This window comes from Fundulus heteroclitus, chromosome 3, assembly GCF_011125445.2.
Source record: "Fundulus heteroclitus isolate FHET01 chromosome 3, MU-UCD_Fhet_4.1, whole genome shotgun sequence".
NCBI lineage: Eukaryota > Metazoa > Chordata > Actinopteri > Cyprinodontiformes > Fundulidae > Fundulus > Fundulus heteroclitus.
In genome coordinates, this window is record NC_046363.1 from 23938655 (window position 1) to 23954732 (window position 16078).

The window sequence follows — 16078 nt, forward strand, 5'->3', positions numbered from 1 at the left end:
AATATTGTAATTTTCTGAGGGTTTTTATTTGCTCTTAGCCATAATAATCTAAATCAAACACTTGAAATATATCAACGTCTTTAACGAATCTACATCTTATGCGAGATTCCCCCTTTGGAGCTGAATAGTAAATAAATGAGCTCCGCTATATATAGCCGCTTCGACACGTAGCGGGCGCGGTAGCTGTGACGTAACGGCGTAGGTCTACGCTCAGCCAATCAGGCTTCAGTATGAGGTGCGGCGCTTTGGAGTAACACAGACCGGAGAGGTTGGGTTCAAGTCATGAACTTAAATACCTTCTTCACATCTGTCGGCTAAGGTAAGAGTACATTTTGCTCTGCTCTCCCCTCTTCAGCCCGGAGACAAACTTCTGCAAACTGTTGTTTAATCTTCCGGGTTTTTTTTTATGTGTTGTATAAGTGCAGCATTTTTAGTCGACGGCGGGTGGGTGTAACCTGCTGCTAGCTGTATTAGCCTCAACATGAACGCTTCACCTTCGGGACTGTCCAGGTGTTAAACTCTTATAGTCTATTTAAACACCATTTGTTTTCTACCGCGCCTCTCCGTGTGCTGCCCTTGCTGCTTATGTCATGTTAGCTACCTACTCGGCTTCCGTACCTGGTTTTGTAATTAGCTTGAAGAAGCTAACGATGTTGCAGAGTTTCAGAGCCTTGGAGGTCCTCCTGTGAGGTCTGTTTCAGTCACAGCTTGATATTTTGGGGTTATATATATTTCGCATCCACAAAACAGGATCCTTTTTAGAAGACTGGTGTGGTGGAAGCAACAAAAAAGGCTTTTAGATTTAATAAAGAGACTTAATTAACGAGTCGCGCTGCCGTCGTTGCGTTTATTTCAGCAGCTGAGAGACAAGCTGCAGGTCTAGTAAAATGTGAGTTAGAGCTGGTTATTTGAAGAGCTGCGGTCAGGACTCGGCTTTCTGGGCCAGGAGCAGTCAGAAGTTTGCAGAGGAACAAATGCCAGGACTCTCTGGTTATTTTTAAACTGGCCGTATAACACTGCTGACCTATATATACAGAGGTCTGCATGGCTGCTGTTAAGACCACTACAGCTCCTCTAGTTTAAAGTTTTAGATTTAACTAACAACAACAAAAAAACCGATTCTAATTTGGAAATACTATAAAAAACCCTTTCTTCTACTCCTGGTATGCCTGGGTCACAGTTTCAAACCTGCTCATGTTTTTGGCCACACAGTTTCTGCACTCACACAGTTTCTGCACTTTAAAGTCCTTTTAATGAGATGACAGAGTTCTCTCTGGCGTTTGAGGCATAGAGGTACAATTTTCCCCTCCGCTACCTGTGGCAGCACACTTCCTGTCAGCTGGCTGAAAGAGCTCAGCTATACTCTTTCCTGATTTAAAAAACACATGACCCTACTGTGTGAAAATAATCAGTTTTCTTGAATGCAGACAGTCACGGTGGGAAGCGTAAAGGAGCAAACCTCTTGTTAAGATATCTATCTCTAATTAAGACTGCAGGCTTATTACCAGGTAATAAGGAAGATAGTCCAACTAATTCACTAGCAAATATCAACTTCTTATGTTTGTGTTACTGGATATAACAGCAGAAAGATCTTATTGTCAACTACTACCACATGTAATGGCTGTTTTTTTATAGATTTCTTTGCTTCGGTTGATTTTTACCGTTTAAAAGTCAATTGTAAATTGTTGGAACTGCAATAATTATCTTTTTTTAGCTGCAGTATACCTTTTTTTTTTTTTTTTTTTTTTTTTTTCAAACGCACAATATTAGCTCATGTTATCCTGTTTTTCTTCATATTATTAAAAGATGAATCATCGAAGTCTCACCCAAAGCATCCTCTCTAAGATGCGCGCATCAGATTAGATTGATTTCAACCTTGAAATATTTTGAGCCGTGCTATATGTAAATAGTGTCACGATGACTCATGCCGGAATGCCAGGAAACAGAAAAGCAGTTAGTCGTCCACACTTAATCAAGCCCTTTGATTTTTATCTAACGATTGCAAGAGGGTTTATGTTTAACGATATTAACGAAACACAAAAACTGGTCTGCATATAGTTGGAGATGCACAAATCAGTCGGCCCAGTTTCCTTTGATTGACTTCCGATACCCAATAATCTGTTTTTGTTTTTTCCCCCTGATCATTAAATGGATCGACTCTAACCATTTTAATCTAAAATGCATCAATCAACACCATGTATTTTGAGAGACTGTTTTAAGATTAAAGGGAATATAAAGGTTAGGGACATTTGCTTTGGTGCCTAAAGGGAGATAATTTCTAATTATTGCGTTTTCAGTCGATCGGTGCATCTCAGAAGGTTTTGGGGTTCCAGACTGAAAATAGTTTGTGCCTTCATGGTGCTGGCGGCGTTTCCCCCCCAGTTTTTTATCAGCACAGATCTGCTTGTTTGCACAGTGTTTGCTTAATGGCGCAAACCGAGAACACTCCGTTCACCACGCCTCGATGCAGCTGAGCTCCTGATGTGCTCCTGATGTGCTCCTTCACCAGGTGTGTGCGCAGCGCTTTGATTACCTGCCGGCGCATGGTCAGCCATGCCTGTTACGTCTCAACTGCTCAGGGGTTTGCCCCGTGCCAAGGGCTTTGCCGCCAGCCTGTTGCCATGCCAGCACCACCCGTCCCACGTCGGTCCCATCCCCGCCCCGAGGGGTCAGTCCCACGCCAGGCCCACGCCGCAGGCCGCACGGTGCTACCAGACGTCCTCGGCGCTCCGCAGCTACAACCTGACGCCCCCACAGGTCAACTCCATTCTGAAAGCCAACGAGTACAGCTTCAAGGTGAGTGCGGCGTCACGCGCAGACTTCCTGTTTCGCAGAACTGGGTGTTTACGTTCTCGCCCTGCCGCCTGTTTATCCCCCGTCCGGTTCCAGATACCGGAGTTTGACGGGAAAAACGTGTCATCTGTGATGGGATTTGAAAGCAACCAGCTTCCGGCCAACGCCCCCATCGAGGATCGGCGGAGCGCGGCCACTTGCCTCCAGACACGAGGAATGCTGCTGGGCGTGTTTGATGGACACGCCGGCTGTGCCTGCGCCCAGGCGAGTCCGTTCACCTTTACCTCTGAGGTCGAAGGGATCCCTGTGTGGGTCTTTGCAGGTTCCTTATTGTTGTAGAAATATCTGCCAGTGACTCACAGTGAACTTTTCATTTGAGTTTAGGGCTTTCTGTAATTTTTACATAAAAGTTTTGGAACCCTGAGCAAAATTGACTGTATTTATTTTACTGTAGCCGTACTTCACTTCTGTACTTCTCCCAGATTTCAGCCTGGTGGTTTTGCCTAAAGTTGCCCCTCAAAATCTAAACTGAAAGTATAAACGTACAGAACAATTTTTAGATTTTTACTTTAGATTAAGTTTTAACCGAATTTAGCAATGCTCCTTCGGGGGGGACGTACAGCCGTTGAGTTTTTGTTTCCGTGTATCGTTTCTTTTCAGCCAAGTAGGTTTGCACTTACAAGGAATTTGACTTGGTGTTGATGGTGCAGACAAAAAAAATAAGAATACAGTAAAATAAGAAGATGTGTAATCCCATCATTTCTCGTTCCAGGCTCTGAGTGAGAGGTTGTTTTACTACATAGCGGTCTCGCTGCTCCCCCATGACACCCTGTGTGAGCTGGAGGCTGCGGTGGAGGCCGGCAGAGCCCAAAGTCCCATCCTGCAGTGGCACAAACACCCCAACGACTACTTCAGCCGGGAGGCTCAGAGCCTCTACTTCAACAGCCTGAGGACGTACTGGCAGGAGCTAATTGACCTAACCAGGTTAATAATCACATTGTATCAAGTAACACTGTTTTTATTCTGGGCAAAAACGGGTTTATTCTCAAATATATCCACATGGATAAACTATTATCCCTGCGATTATGGGACTAAACCAATAGAAATGTGAATGAGTGCTTCTATATTTAACCCCCATGAGTCAATCCTTTGTTTTGAGGATGTCTTTATGATGCAGCGTTTTCGGCCTTCTTTCGATGGTTTGATTATCACCGTATTTAGTTGAATTAGGTTGCAGATGTGCTGCTGGGCACATACCTTAAGACGGGGGTTCCCAAAGTGGGGGTCAGAACCCCTGAGGTGGTCACGAGATGAGATGTTTGATTATAACCTAGTTTTAATTAAAGGAAATGTATACCATTTAATCGTGGAGAATTTTTATAACTTTTTTACATCCAAGTTTTTTTTCACGCAAATGTGTGAAATTATTCTAAAAGAATGTTTTTTTTTTTTTTTTTTTGTGCAAGTTTACTCCTTGGCCCATAATTAATTTTCTTTAATCTATGATCGCTCTAACAAGAACTTTTTTTTTCCTTTTTTGTAAATTATGAGAATAAAGTCATAATGTTGTGTACAAGAATAAATAACATTGCAAAAATAAAGTTTAACTATTATCATAATATTGTAAGGATAAATTGTTCACACAATCGTTTCAGTCCTGACACTAATAATTTGATGCTGACGAGCTAAAATGGTTGAATATTTTCTTATTTGTAAAAAAACGATACCAAAATGTAACTTTACTGCTCAACGTCCCTTATCTTTACACATGGGGGGACGACTGCGATTTGTTCTCTTAAAATTAGGTCCAAAATGTACGGAAGAGGATTAGAGCCACTCAAAAAAAAAAAAGTCTAATTCTGACTTTTTTTCTCAGAATTCTGACTTTTTTTTTTTTTTTTTGAGTGGCTCTAATCCTCTTCCGTAAAAATGGGGTTGACAGTCGGTGGGTTTGTTATTTCAGGGGGTCTCAGGCTGAAAAGCTTGGGGACCTCCGCCCTAAGAGACCTGCAGCTGTAACTGCAGCTACAAGTAGTTCACACACCTCCATCGTTGGTAGTGCTTGACTTCTCTGTGCTTCCTCTGCATCTTGTCCACACAGATCACTCTCTTTTCTCTTTTTTCTTTTAGCCCAGGCGAGGTCCCAGACACCCGTGAAGCCCTGCTGAACGCATTCAAGCGGCTGGACAACGACATTTCTCTGGAAGCTCAGGGGAGAACAGTCTGTGGTTTTCATATGAATCTGTGCCGGTGCTTCTCATGGGCGACAGAGGAAGCAGCTTGGATCCGTTCCTCTGACCAACAACCAGAGCTGGTCCAGTCCTGTTCAGCCGTTTCAGATTTCCCCCGTTCTGCTAAACGCTGCTGTTCGTGAGCATTTATGAGAGAGAGTCGGGTTGCAGGTCATGTCGTTTGTCTAGAGTGTCAAATCTGAGGAAGGCTTAAATCGTCCAGAGATATTAGAAACATTCGCCTGTCCAGAGCAGCAATGTTAGGAACGAGAACATCTGAAATTAAAGTTTAATAGACCGGAGAAGAGCTCAGATGTCCCCCCCACCTCCATGTAGGGCTGGGAGATAAGGCTTAAAAATAAAATCTCTGATTTTATTATACCAAATCTGATTTATTTTTATCTCCTTTTTCATTTCACAAAAAGAAATGAAAGAAATACTTTTAAAAACTCACTTTTATTTCAAGCATTTCATGTAGGAGTTAACCTCATGAAAGAAAACAAGCTGTGAAACAAGACGGTGTCCCTGCCGTTGTAAACAATGAAAATATAACAATGTTTGCTGCTAGCGGTGTTAAAAACCGGCTTCACTTGTATAACTTTAGACTGACTTAAAAAAGTAAGTAAATCAGGAAATTAAAGCGCCTTGTTATGGTAAAAAAAAAAAAAAAAAAAAAAAAAGGTTTCCTCTTTCCAATATCTTGACTATATTTTGCTAATCATATAGTCAGCGTTGCACGCTGTTCTCTTCATGGAAGCCCAATGAGTGCATTTGCAAAACAAATTCCAGATTTTCCAAAAGTTAAATCTTAATAAATTAGGAATACAAATGAATCGCTTTATCGCCCAGCCCTGTCTCCATGTGAAATAAACGTGCCGCGGCGTCTTACCTTTGGTTACTATCTTGTTTTCTTCCTCTTTTTACAGGTTGGAGACTCAAACGCGTATCTGCACTACTGGGTTCTGAGGGTGGCCTTTTCTGGAGCTACGGCCTGCGTGGCTCACATCGACGGACACGACCTGTATGGAGAACAAACGTGCAGCGCTACGAAAGGTCCAGGTAGTCGTTTCTGTAAAGCTAAAATCTGCTTCCTGCTCTCCGTATTATGTCCTAAGCTACATAGCCAACGCCGGGGATGCCCGGGCCGTGTTGGGCGTGCAGGAGGAGGACGGTTCGTTCAGCGCTCACACGCTGTCCAACGACCACAGCGCCCAGAACGAGCAGGAGGTCGCTCGGATCCGGAGCGAGCACCCTCACTCTGAGAGGAAGACCGTCATTCGTCAGGTAGGGATTTTAACCGACCGCTCACCGTCACGGTGTGAGATAACCTGATGTGACCATCTGCATCAGGACAGGCTGCTCGGCCTGCTCATGCCGTTCCGGGCGTTCGGCGACGTGAAGTTCAAGTGGAGCATCGAACTGCAGAAGCGCGTGCTGGAGTCCGGACCCGATCAGCTCCACGACAACGAGCACACCAAGTTCATCCCCCCCAACTACCACACGCCGCCCTACCTGACCGCCGAGCCCGAGATCACGCACCACAGGCTGCGGCCTCAGGACCGCTTCCTGGTAAGACGGCGCCGCCGCTACGGTTTGATCAGACCGGGTCTGTTTACGCTCATTCCTGCATGCACACATAAATTATGGAGTCATTAATTAATGTATTTATCAAAGTATTCATTTACAGGGTGCTTGCGCAAGTCTTGAAAGTCTTAAAAAGTATGGAATTCTGAAACACTGTTTTCCAGACCTTGAAAAGTCTTGATTTTTGTGTGAAAGTCTTAATAAAGTATGGGGGAAAAAATGTGTGGTAGAATTTTACAGTATGCTCAAAGGCATTGTGAAATGAGAAATAGGAAGGTAGGCTATAAAACTATAATTTTACTAACTGGTCACGTACTGTATTGGTCTAATGGAATCAAACACTTGTTTAATGTGCAATTCATGTACTTTATCATGTTTTGAAACTTTTTTCATGTTTTGAAACGTTTTCATCAGTAAAAGCATAATTTACTGTGAATAATGCATTTGTTCATTGAATACTAGCCTATAAAAATTAACATTTCTAATAAACAGTTTGTACAATCTCAACCAATGAAGTAGGCAGTAGGCACACAAGTATACAAGTACATAAAGTTAAGGTCTTGGGGAAAAAAATATCAGTTTTAAAAAAGTCTGGAAAAAGTCTGGAATTTTAATTTGGAAAAAGAGCAAGCACCCTGATTTACTAATTTATTATTTCGCTAATTTGTTAAATTTTTAAGTTATCAATCATCCATGTGTTTATGTGACACATTTCCTCAGTCATGTATTTATAATAGTAACTTAGAGTAATATTGCTGTGGCTTGAAAACCTAAAGATTAACTTTTTTTTTTTTTTGCTAAGGATATTTTAATATAAGATAGTCTTTATTGATCTCTAATTGGAGAAATTCACTTGTCACATCAGTTCAATAGTCAGGAGAAGGTGCCAAAAGTAGGAAACGGTGCATCAGTTATATAAAGTGTATCTTCCTATATACAGTGGATCAAAAAGAAATGTGTATATGTGTGTGTGTGTGTGTATGTATGTATATATATATATATATATATATATATATATATATATATATATATATATATATATATATATATATATATATATATATATATATATATATATATATATATATATATATATATATATAATTTGTCAGTACATAAAGTTGGAGGGGAATTCAGTTTTTATACTCTTTCTAAAGTTTTAATAAACGTATTTTAAGTAGGCTGAATGACAACAACCTGCCGTGCTTTAAGGTAACCCTCCCTTCTTAAAAGGGTAAATGTTTCATTTATTTACAACATATTTCTAAAAGTCTGCAATTAGTTACAAATCGCAGACAGTTTTCAGACCAGTCCTAAATAACTGGAATAAAAACTTCCTCATTTGTGCTGAAAGATTTGAGGCGAGATGAGGAAGAACGCAGTGAGCGCATTTTACCGTTTATGTAGCTTACAGCCACACGATGTTCTGGTTGCTCCAAAGAACCGCCGTCACACGCCTCTACTGAGATATACCAGGGCTGTATTTCAGTTTTCTGCTTGGTTTTCATTTTATCTGATGGTTCCTGTCGGCAGAATGTAAGCTCTGTCGGCATCTATGCAAGCTGAATAAGCTATTTATCCTGATGTCTGGACTATTATTTATAGCAAATGTGCCGTCTCTGTCCTCCAGACGAGTCTTTTCTCCAACGGGAAAGAGCGGGCTTTGCATTACCATATCATGTGTTCGTCTAATTTAACTAATTTTCAAACTAAATGTTTTTGTGAAAAGGAAAATTAAACCTCGTCCACCCTGACCTCCTTTACGTGACACCGAGACGTCTCTCCTGTCGGCAGGTGATCGGCTCAGACGGGCTCTGGGAGACGCTCCACCGGCAGGAAGTGATCCGCGTCGTCGGCGAGTACCTGACGGGGGTCCACCAGCGCCAGCCGCTCAAAGTGGGCGGCTACAAGGTGACGCTGGGCCAGATGCAGGGTCTGCTGGAGGAGCGAAAGGCCCGCACGTCCTCGGCCTTCGAGGACCAGAACGCGGCCACGCACCTGATGCGCCACGCGGTGGGCAACAACGAGTTCGGCACGGTGGACCACGAGCGGCTGTCCAAGATGCTGTCGCTGCCCGAGGAGCTGGCCAGCATGTACCGCGACGACATCACCATCATCATCGCTCAGTTCAATCCTCACGTGATCGGAGCGCAGAGACACGACGAGTCCTGAGCCGCTCACACGCTGCTCTCCCGTTTTTCTACCGACTGTTTCAGCCGATTTAAAAGCCGAGCGCGCGGCTGCACGGACAAACAGGCCTTACAATATATATCTGTCCAGCAGTTTTTAACTATTTATATGTTAATGCTGCAGCACATTTAGGTTTTTTTATGGTTTTAAAATTCAAAAAAGGTCATCAGATGAATTTAGTGGGTTGTTTTATCGCTGCTGGTCTCGTTGGGCAGCCGTTTTCACGCCATCGGCCACTGTTGATGACATCACACGGTCTCACCCTCACATTCGAGTCAAATGGGTTCGGCTGGGTTGACGGGACCGACTGAACCAGGCACGGGCCGTCATGAGTAAAAACGTCAGATTCCTGGTATCAAGGTATTGGCACAAACATTTAAAACCAAAATGTTTCACTTGATTTCATCACAGATACGCTGATCGGACTTTTTCCATGGCGGAGCCGATGAGCAACAGCGACAATTATTTTTACTGCTGCTAAAATCGTATAACTTTAACTCTGACAATGGTGGTAATTTAGAGATTTAATGATGGTTTTAAACACACAGATTTTCTTTGGGCCAAAGGTTTCACCTTTTTTTTGCATCTCTGCTCTTGAGTATCGTTAGCTTCTTAATTAGCGGGGCTGTTAGACACATTGCTCGTAGCATGCTAGCTGTAATTGTAAAACCGGTGTCTTTATTATAGGTGAGGATGTTTAGAAAAGTGTTGTGGCTTTCTTTCAGCCAGCTGACCGGCATTAGCAGCAGCACTCCGCTATCTCAAGCCTCTTACAGTCCTGTGGTCACTCCAGCACCTTCTCTGTCATCTGATCAGGACTTTAAATCAGACCTTTAGGTTCTCGGGCTGCCTTGATACCAGTCACCGGTCCGTGCCTGTTTCACCGGTTTAAAGCACCTTTTTTTTTTTTCTCTACTCCTGTTCTCGTCTCAAGGCTCCGTCTAGATCGGCTTTTGAGGGCAGGGAGGCTGTTACGAAGACCTTTGGAGACGTTTTAGTCCACGTAGCTTGTTGTACATATTTAGCGCTGCAGCTGTCCAGCAGGACGGCTGATTTCCAGCCTCACGAGGATCCTGTGAGCTTTTTCCTTTTTAATCTGATGGGTCACAGCTTTAGCATCGCAACCTCGGAGATGTTACACAGAAATACTTAAATGGTTTTGCCATGCAGTAGTCTTACAGTTTATAATCACATGTTGATATTCACGTAAAATGAAGGAGTAAAGTTGCAAATTATCTTATTATTCATCTGAAATCCATAACTGCAGCTTCATTTAGTCAGACTTGCTTCTCTTTTGTTTTTGTTTTTTTTTACGGCTCTGCTTAGTGATGCACCAATGAGAGGAGCCGTTTCCCTGCGTGATGTAAGAGCACTTAGGCTGAATGGACAGAGTCGGTCCATCAGCCTCCGAACTCTAAAGCTGCTTCTCTAAACACGGCGGTCAAGAAGCGGCGTTTGTCTTTCTTTTCTGTCTGACAGGTCATTACCAGTTTGTTTTGATCCCGGTTTGTTTGAATTCTTCCCCTCGGAGGTAAAGCAGAGCTGTTTTCCTCCTCCTTGTGTATCGAGGGTCACAGCCGTGTACAAAACGAGTATTTAAAGCCGGACGTGTGCTTTTTTTAAAAGGAGGCTGTTTCAACATAAAATATTTATTCTGCCTCAGCAGTATGTTACACATCTTTTCTGTTGTATGTATAAATTGTAAGTTATGGGGGTTGAGTTTTGTATGTGGAATAAAAATGCTGAACAGGCAGCTTCCTGTGACGTTTATTTATTTTTGTCGTCCTGAGCTTGCAGCAGGACATCCAGCCGGCCAACAAACCACTAAAGGGAAATTTGTTTCAGGATAGAAATGACGCCGCTGCTGTCCTCGCCGCTCATACCTGCTACAAAAGTAGGTTTTCCTGGCCGCATCTGGAGGGACTGTGTCCTTAACGCGCCACAAGATGGTGATGCAGCGCCAGACGGCAGCAGAAAACTCCCTCATTCTGTAAAAATCCACCTGAAGGTTTGGACCAAAGTTTTAGGACACCAACAAACAGCTGGATTATCTTCCCAGCATGCAGTCAAGTTCTGCTAGTTAAATAAATATTTTATACATCCTTTTTTTTGAAGCAGAAACGTGTCAAAGGATTACAGGATGTGGGACCCTGACCTGAACAAACCAGCCAATAGGATGACGGCTTGGCTTCAGGGAACTCGCTCTAGACGGCCGCTTATAGCCGCCCACTGAGACCTCATGTCCACAGCTGTTTTAAAAGATCTTAACTGCATTAAAAAAACTGCTGATCACCAAATTTCATGACAGATCGGATGAAGTGTTTGATATTAAATGGCCAGTGCATAAATGTTTGTTAAAGATGGGCCGGGCACAGGTTTTTCCTATTAAATATGTACAAATAATCCCTAATATAAATGGCTATGAAGACTGTGACCCCCCCCCCCCCCCCCTCCCTCCAAGATGCTGCTCTGCTGTAGCTCTCAAACCATCTGCCTTTAACATCTGCTTTGTGGAGATTTTTTTTTTATTATTTTATTTATTTATATATTTATATATATATATATATATATATATATATATATATATATATATATATATATATATATATATCTCCCTTAACATCCTGTATGTTATGTGTACTATTGTTATAGTACACATAACATACATACTGGACGATATAGAATAAAAGCATATCGATAAAGTAGGAATCACATTGATCGATACCGATAATTATCAACAAAAATAAAAGTATATATTTTAAGTGCAGCCCTGCCCATTTTTGCTGTTGCTTAATGACCTAATTTTAAATAAATGGATTCAAACACACACACACTATATATATATATATATATATATATATATATCTCCCTTAACATCCTGTATGTTATGTGTACTATTGTTTCCTTGTCCTGGTTTGTTTGACATGGTTCCAGTTTTTCAAAGCCATTTAAACAGGTTTATGTGAATAAATATCCTCTTTAGTCATATTCTGACTTAAAGTAGATAACACAAGTTTACCCACACTGAATGGCATGTTCTCTTGACTTTTCCATCTTAAACAACGTCTGAAATGGGTCCTCTCTGGAAAACTGGAAAACTTGATTGGATTCCTATGGAAGTAAATGTGTGTCACTAGGATTTGTAATCACTTTGAAATAGTAATGTAGATTTTTAGCTTGAAGTGAAAATAAATGAAATTTAATCTATATAGAAAAAGTGAGACTGATTTTATTTTTGGTTAAATATGTATTCTGAATATATTTTAACACTGAAAGGGTAAGTACAAACATGCATCATTGAAATCTCAGTGGCATTTTTAATTCAAATCCTAGCGACACACATGTACTTCCATAGGTTACTTATTAAACCGTTTCTTGACACCTATAAACTAAAAAAAAAAAAAAAAAGTATTTCTAAACAGCACTTCTGTTACATCCATCGTACTCAAAACTGTTACAGATGCCAGTAAGTGTGACAACGGTAAATTTAACCCTTCTAAATCTATGGATTTCAATTAAAGGTTGAAGTTTTCTATATTTTTAGTATGAAATGATGCAAAAGGATTTTCACACATCCTTATAGGAGCGACAATGAATTTAAAGGACACATTTATACTTAATGAAGGAGATTCTCAAGTCTGTGTGCTTGCCACGGTTCACTTCGCCTTGTACGTGCTACGCCTTCTTTTTTAATGTTATGTTGATGACACCAACCTCAGTTTGACGTTTAACTAAAACCAATTTTGCAGTAAACCAGTGCGTCACAAATAGTGGGGTTTGCCTTGAAGGTATCGCCAAATAGTGGGCCTAATCTGTTCAACTGTGTATTTAATCTATAAATGCTTATATTAAACATTTCATACTAAGTTACTACGTTGTAAGCACAAAATGCCAGCTTTGTCTCTTGCGTGCCCTTGATTAATGCACAATAAATACTTATAAATGTTCTGTAAAGGGTTTACAGATTAATAACATATCTATAAACTATATGGCATTTATAAGGGGGGCCTTATTGTAAAGGGCTACTAAGTTTTCTATTATTATTACTGATTGTTCTGACATGCTGTCAAAGGATTCAGGGCTGCTGCGTCTGGATGACATTCAGTTCAGTTTACTGGAAATAAATCCTCCCACTCTGAAACTGTACAGGACCCAGTTGTGCTGAAAGCGCTGACGTTGCCGCAGGAGTTGTTTGTGGAAAAGAAAAACGGGTGACGTTGTTTACGTGCTTTAACGTCTCTGTGGAAATGAGACGTAGGCCCCGTTGTTAAAAAGAATAATAAACCGTCCCACCTAATTAGATGACTAAAGACATTACAGTACAGAGCTGAATCAGAGCTAACCCGTCCATCGTGACGCAGAACTTCTGTTGTTTCATGACTTTATTGTTGCTTAAGTTTTAAAACACACTTTAACGCTGAGATTAATTGTTAAAAGTTACATTTTAGTTTAAGACATTTGTGGAAGAAATAAGATAAGTGTACAGAGTTGTGTGATATACAGCACCATAACATTTGTTAGAACTTAACTTTTCTTAGCAGCTTATTCTCATACTGAGCACATTCTTTCTAAGTTTCTCCCACATTTACTCTCTTAGTCTCCTGATGTAATCTTAGATCATCCAGAGGTCTGGATTCTGCTCTTATGTTCTCCTTTCTTCAGGTCATCTTACAGGATTTCTGATTTGGCCTCATGTTTTCAGCTCTAAAGGACAAAACTCACCAAGAGTGCTTGTTGCTGGAAAACTAAGCCTGTATCATCTGAGCAATGCACACGGCTCCAGTTAAAGTCCTGGTAGAGAGTTCAGCTGATAATAAAGTGTTTTTTTTTGTTTGTTTTTTTCTGACATGCCTCCCAAACATGCTGTTGGCAGCAGATCGCATCAAGGCTGTCATGGAAACCCGGTGGCCTAAAGATGCAGATCGTTCTCTAATGGTGAGCTTTGAAAGTTTTATTTTATTTTTACAGAGAACGGCTTGGTGTCACCTCATATTTATTCCCCAAGGGAACAGGAAATCGTGGATTATAAACATGTTTTAGTCACCCTGACAAGCTTATTAAAAAATGTCTTTAAAATGCTTCAGTTGTGTCAACTTTATCAGAATGGGTGTAGGGGTTCAAATAAACATGGCACTAGTGAATTAGGTGCAATTATCTCTTAATGGGGGATTATTTCCACTCTAAATTAAGATTCAAAGATTATCAGTATTATCAGTACAAGATCGTAACACTTAATTTAAGGCTTTCTTCCACATTTTCATGCGTGCCAGTATGTATAAGGCAGATATGTCCAAAGTGCGGCCCAGGGGCCATTTTTGACCACTGTATTGATTTTGGGTGCCACCCCCCCCCCCCCCCCCCCCCCCCAAATGTATTTCTAGAAACATTGGGTCCACCAGCACAGGTGGCTGATGCAGATAATTTTTAATTAGGGCAAAATTATTACAGAAAAGTTAAAATCCTACAATTGAAAATGTGAAGTACAACACAAAGTATTTATCTTTTAATAAACGCACTTTTGACATTCTCTTTAATTTCATCGTAACATCTATCCAATGATATTTAATTACTCAAATGCAGACTTTGGTGCATTAAAATCTTCTTTGAATTAAATTATTAAAATTGGCTAATTGCAGCAAGTGTTTTTAAAGAACAACTGACCCAAATATTGTTCTTATGTTGCTTGACCAAAAAGAGACAAGTTTATTATCGTTAAAGAGTCAAATTCTATTATTCAAAAATAATTTGCAAACTGGATGGCCATCTTTTAAAACAACAAATTAAAAAAGCTCTTTTTTTATTTTTGGATCTACAATGATTTACACATTCATTTCCTACAAAAAAATCTGACTATTTATTTGAAATTATCAGATTTTGTACAGCAGGTGAAAAAAAGAGTGTATTTAAAAAAATTGTGTTAACTTTTTGGCCCTTGAGTTCCTTTGACTTGACTATTTTGGCCCATGTATCGAAAAATTTGGACAACCCTTCCATGAAGGGAACAGCAAATTTAAATTGAATCAGAAACATTTAAATTTCCAAATCTTTGTCTCTATGTATTTTTCCTAGTATATGCTCACATGTTGTTTTCATTTCACTAAGCTTACTTCTGTAGATCTTTACCACCATCAGGAGGTGAATGTGTGGGTGAAATGACTGTAAGGGAAAGCGCTTTGAGTTTGTAAGAGTTGATAAAACACTATACAAGTACAAGCTTTTACCATTTTTGTTCTATTAAAATTGTCCTTGAAGGAAAAAACCTCTTCATTAAGTGGATACATGGATTGAGAGCAGCAGAGTGAAGCTCTTCCCTTCATTCTGCTTTTAGTGATCAGACCTTCCTTAAACAAACCAACAAAAAAGACCCATTAACAATATTAATCCTACTTCAGTTTTACGTTGTATCAGACCTTTTTTTAAGGGTTATTTTATGTTGCGCTCTTACACAGACCTCAGTCTTTGGTTTGATAAAGTCCTAACGTTATATATGAACTTCTGCAAATGTGAAAAAGAATGTAATCCTAGTAATATCTGATGAGATGGAATAGCTGGCGTGAGTGCTACAGTACATGAACTTAGCTGCAGGTACATGACTGCAAGCCTGTTGACTGTAGCTGAACTGAGCGTTAACTTTAATATGAACAAGACTGAAACCTTTAACCTGCAATCTGCTCCTATAAACTGGCAGCTAAATCCGTTCTAAATGCTACAATCAACGTAGATTTCTATATTAGGACAAAAGTCCTCTCTGCTGGTGACTAAACGACCAGACGACATGTGTGTGTGTGACAGAGAGTGGGTGAGATCTGATATGAAGAGGTGGATCGTCCATCGCAGCGTTTACGCGCTCTGTCTTTTGTCCATTTCCTCAAAATCCTTCAACTTCTTCACGCACTTCTGTTGTGGAAAAGTGTTGCTGAGCTACAGAACCAGATGGACTGCAGACATAAACACCGGGTCGTGGCTCCGTCCTTTGGCTTCTGGAAGCTGCAGCAGGCGGTCCACCGACTCACACACGTGACACACGGATCCGAGTGGGTGCTCACATGTGGGCCCCCGTATCAACCCTCTCTTGCATGTGTGCTGGGGGGCCCTTTGTGCCACATAAAAGCCCACAATCATGCCATCTTCCATTCAGCCCAGCTGACAATCTGTGGCCCGTCTCCCACTGTCAGAGATGAGTCAGAGCATCGCTCTAGCAAGGCTGCGGCGTGGCCTCCAATGCTCAGCGACAGACTCGCACGCAGCAGGAGGAGGGGATGCAACAAGGCCTGACTGTG

At 41.0% G+C, this 16078-nt stretch overlaps 1 protein-coding gene across 1 annotated transcript; it reads left to right on the plus strand.

Moving 5' to 3' along the window:
- The first annotated feature begins 179 nt into the window (after positions 1-179).
- On the plus strand, positions 180-10551 carry pdp1 (pyruvate dehyrogenase phosphatase catalytic subunit 1). The gene is made up of 9 exons (XM_036133565.1): positions 180-319; positions 2510-2796; positions 2890-3057; positions 3566-3777; positions 4924-5005; positions 5951-6045; positions 6140-6308; positions 6375-6593; positions 8403-10551. The coding sequence occupies exons 2-9, from the start codon at positions 2554-2556 to the stop codon at positions 8778-8780; spliced, it is 1566 nt and encodes a 521-aa protein (XP_035989458.1). The 5' UTR covers positions 180-319; positions 2510-2553; the 3' UTR covers positions 8781-10551.
- The last annotated feature ends 5527 nt before the right edge of the window (positions 10552-16078 follow it).

What these genes read in the sequence shown, in the direction of transcription:
- pdp1 (XM_036133565.1), top strand. Translation starts at nt 2,554, where the DNA reads ATGCCTGTTACGTCTCAACTGCTCAGGGGTTTGCCCCGTGCCAAGGGC. An exon ending in GGAAGACCGTCATTCGTCAG is followed by an intron (nt 6,309 to 6,374) that starts GTAGGGATTTTA and finishes CATCTGCATCAG; the next exon opens with GACAGGCTGCTCGGCCTGCT. An exon ending in GGCCTCAGGACCGCTTCCTG is followed by an intron (nt 6,594 to 8,402) that starts GTAAGACGGCGC and finishes TCCTGTCGGCAG; the next exon opens with GTGATCGGCTCAGACGGGCT.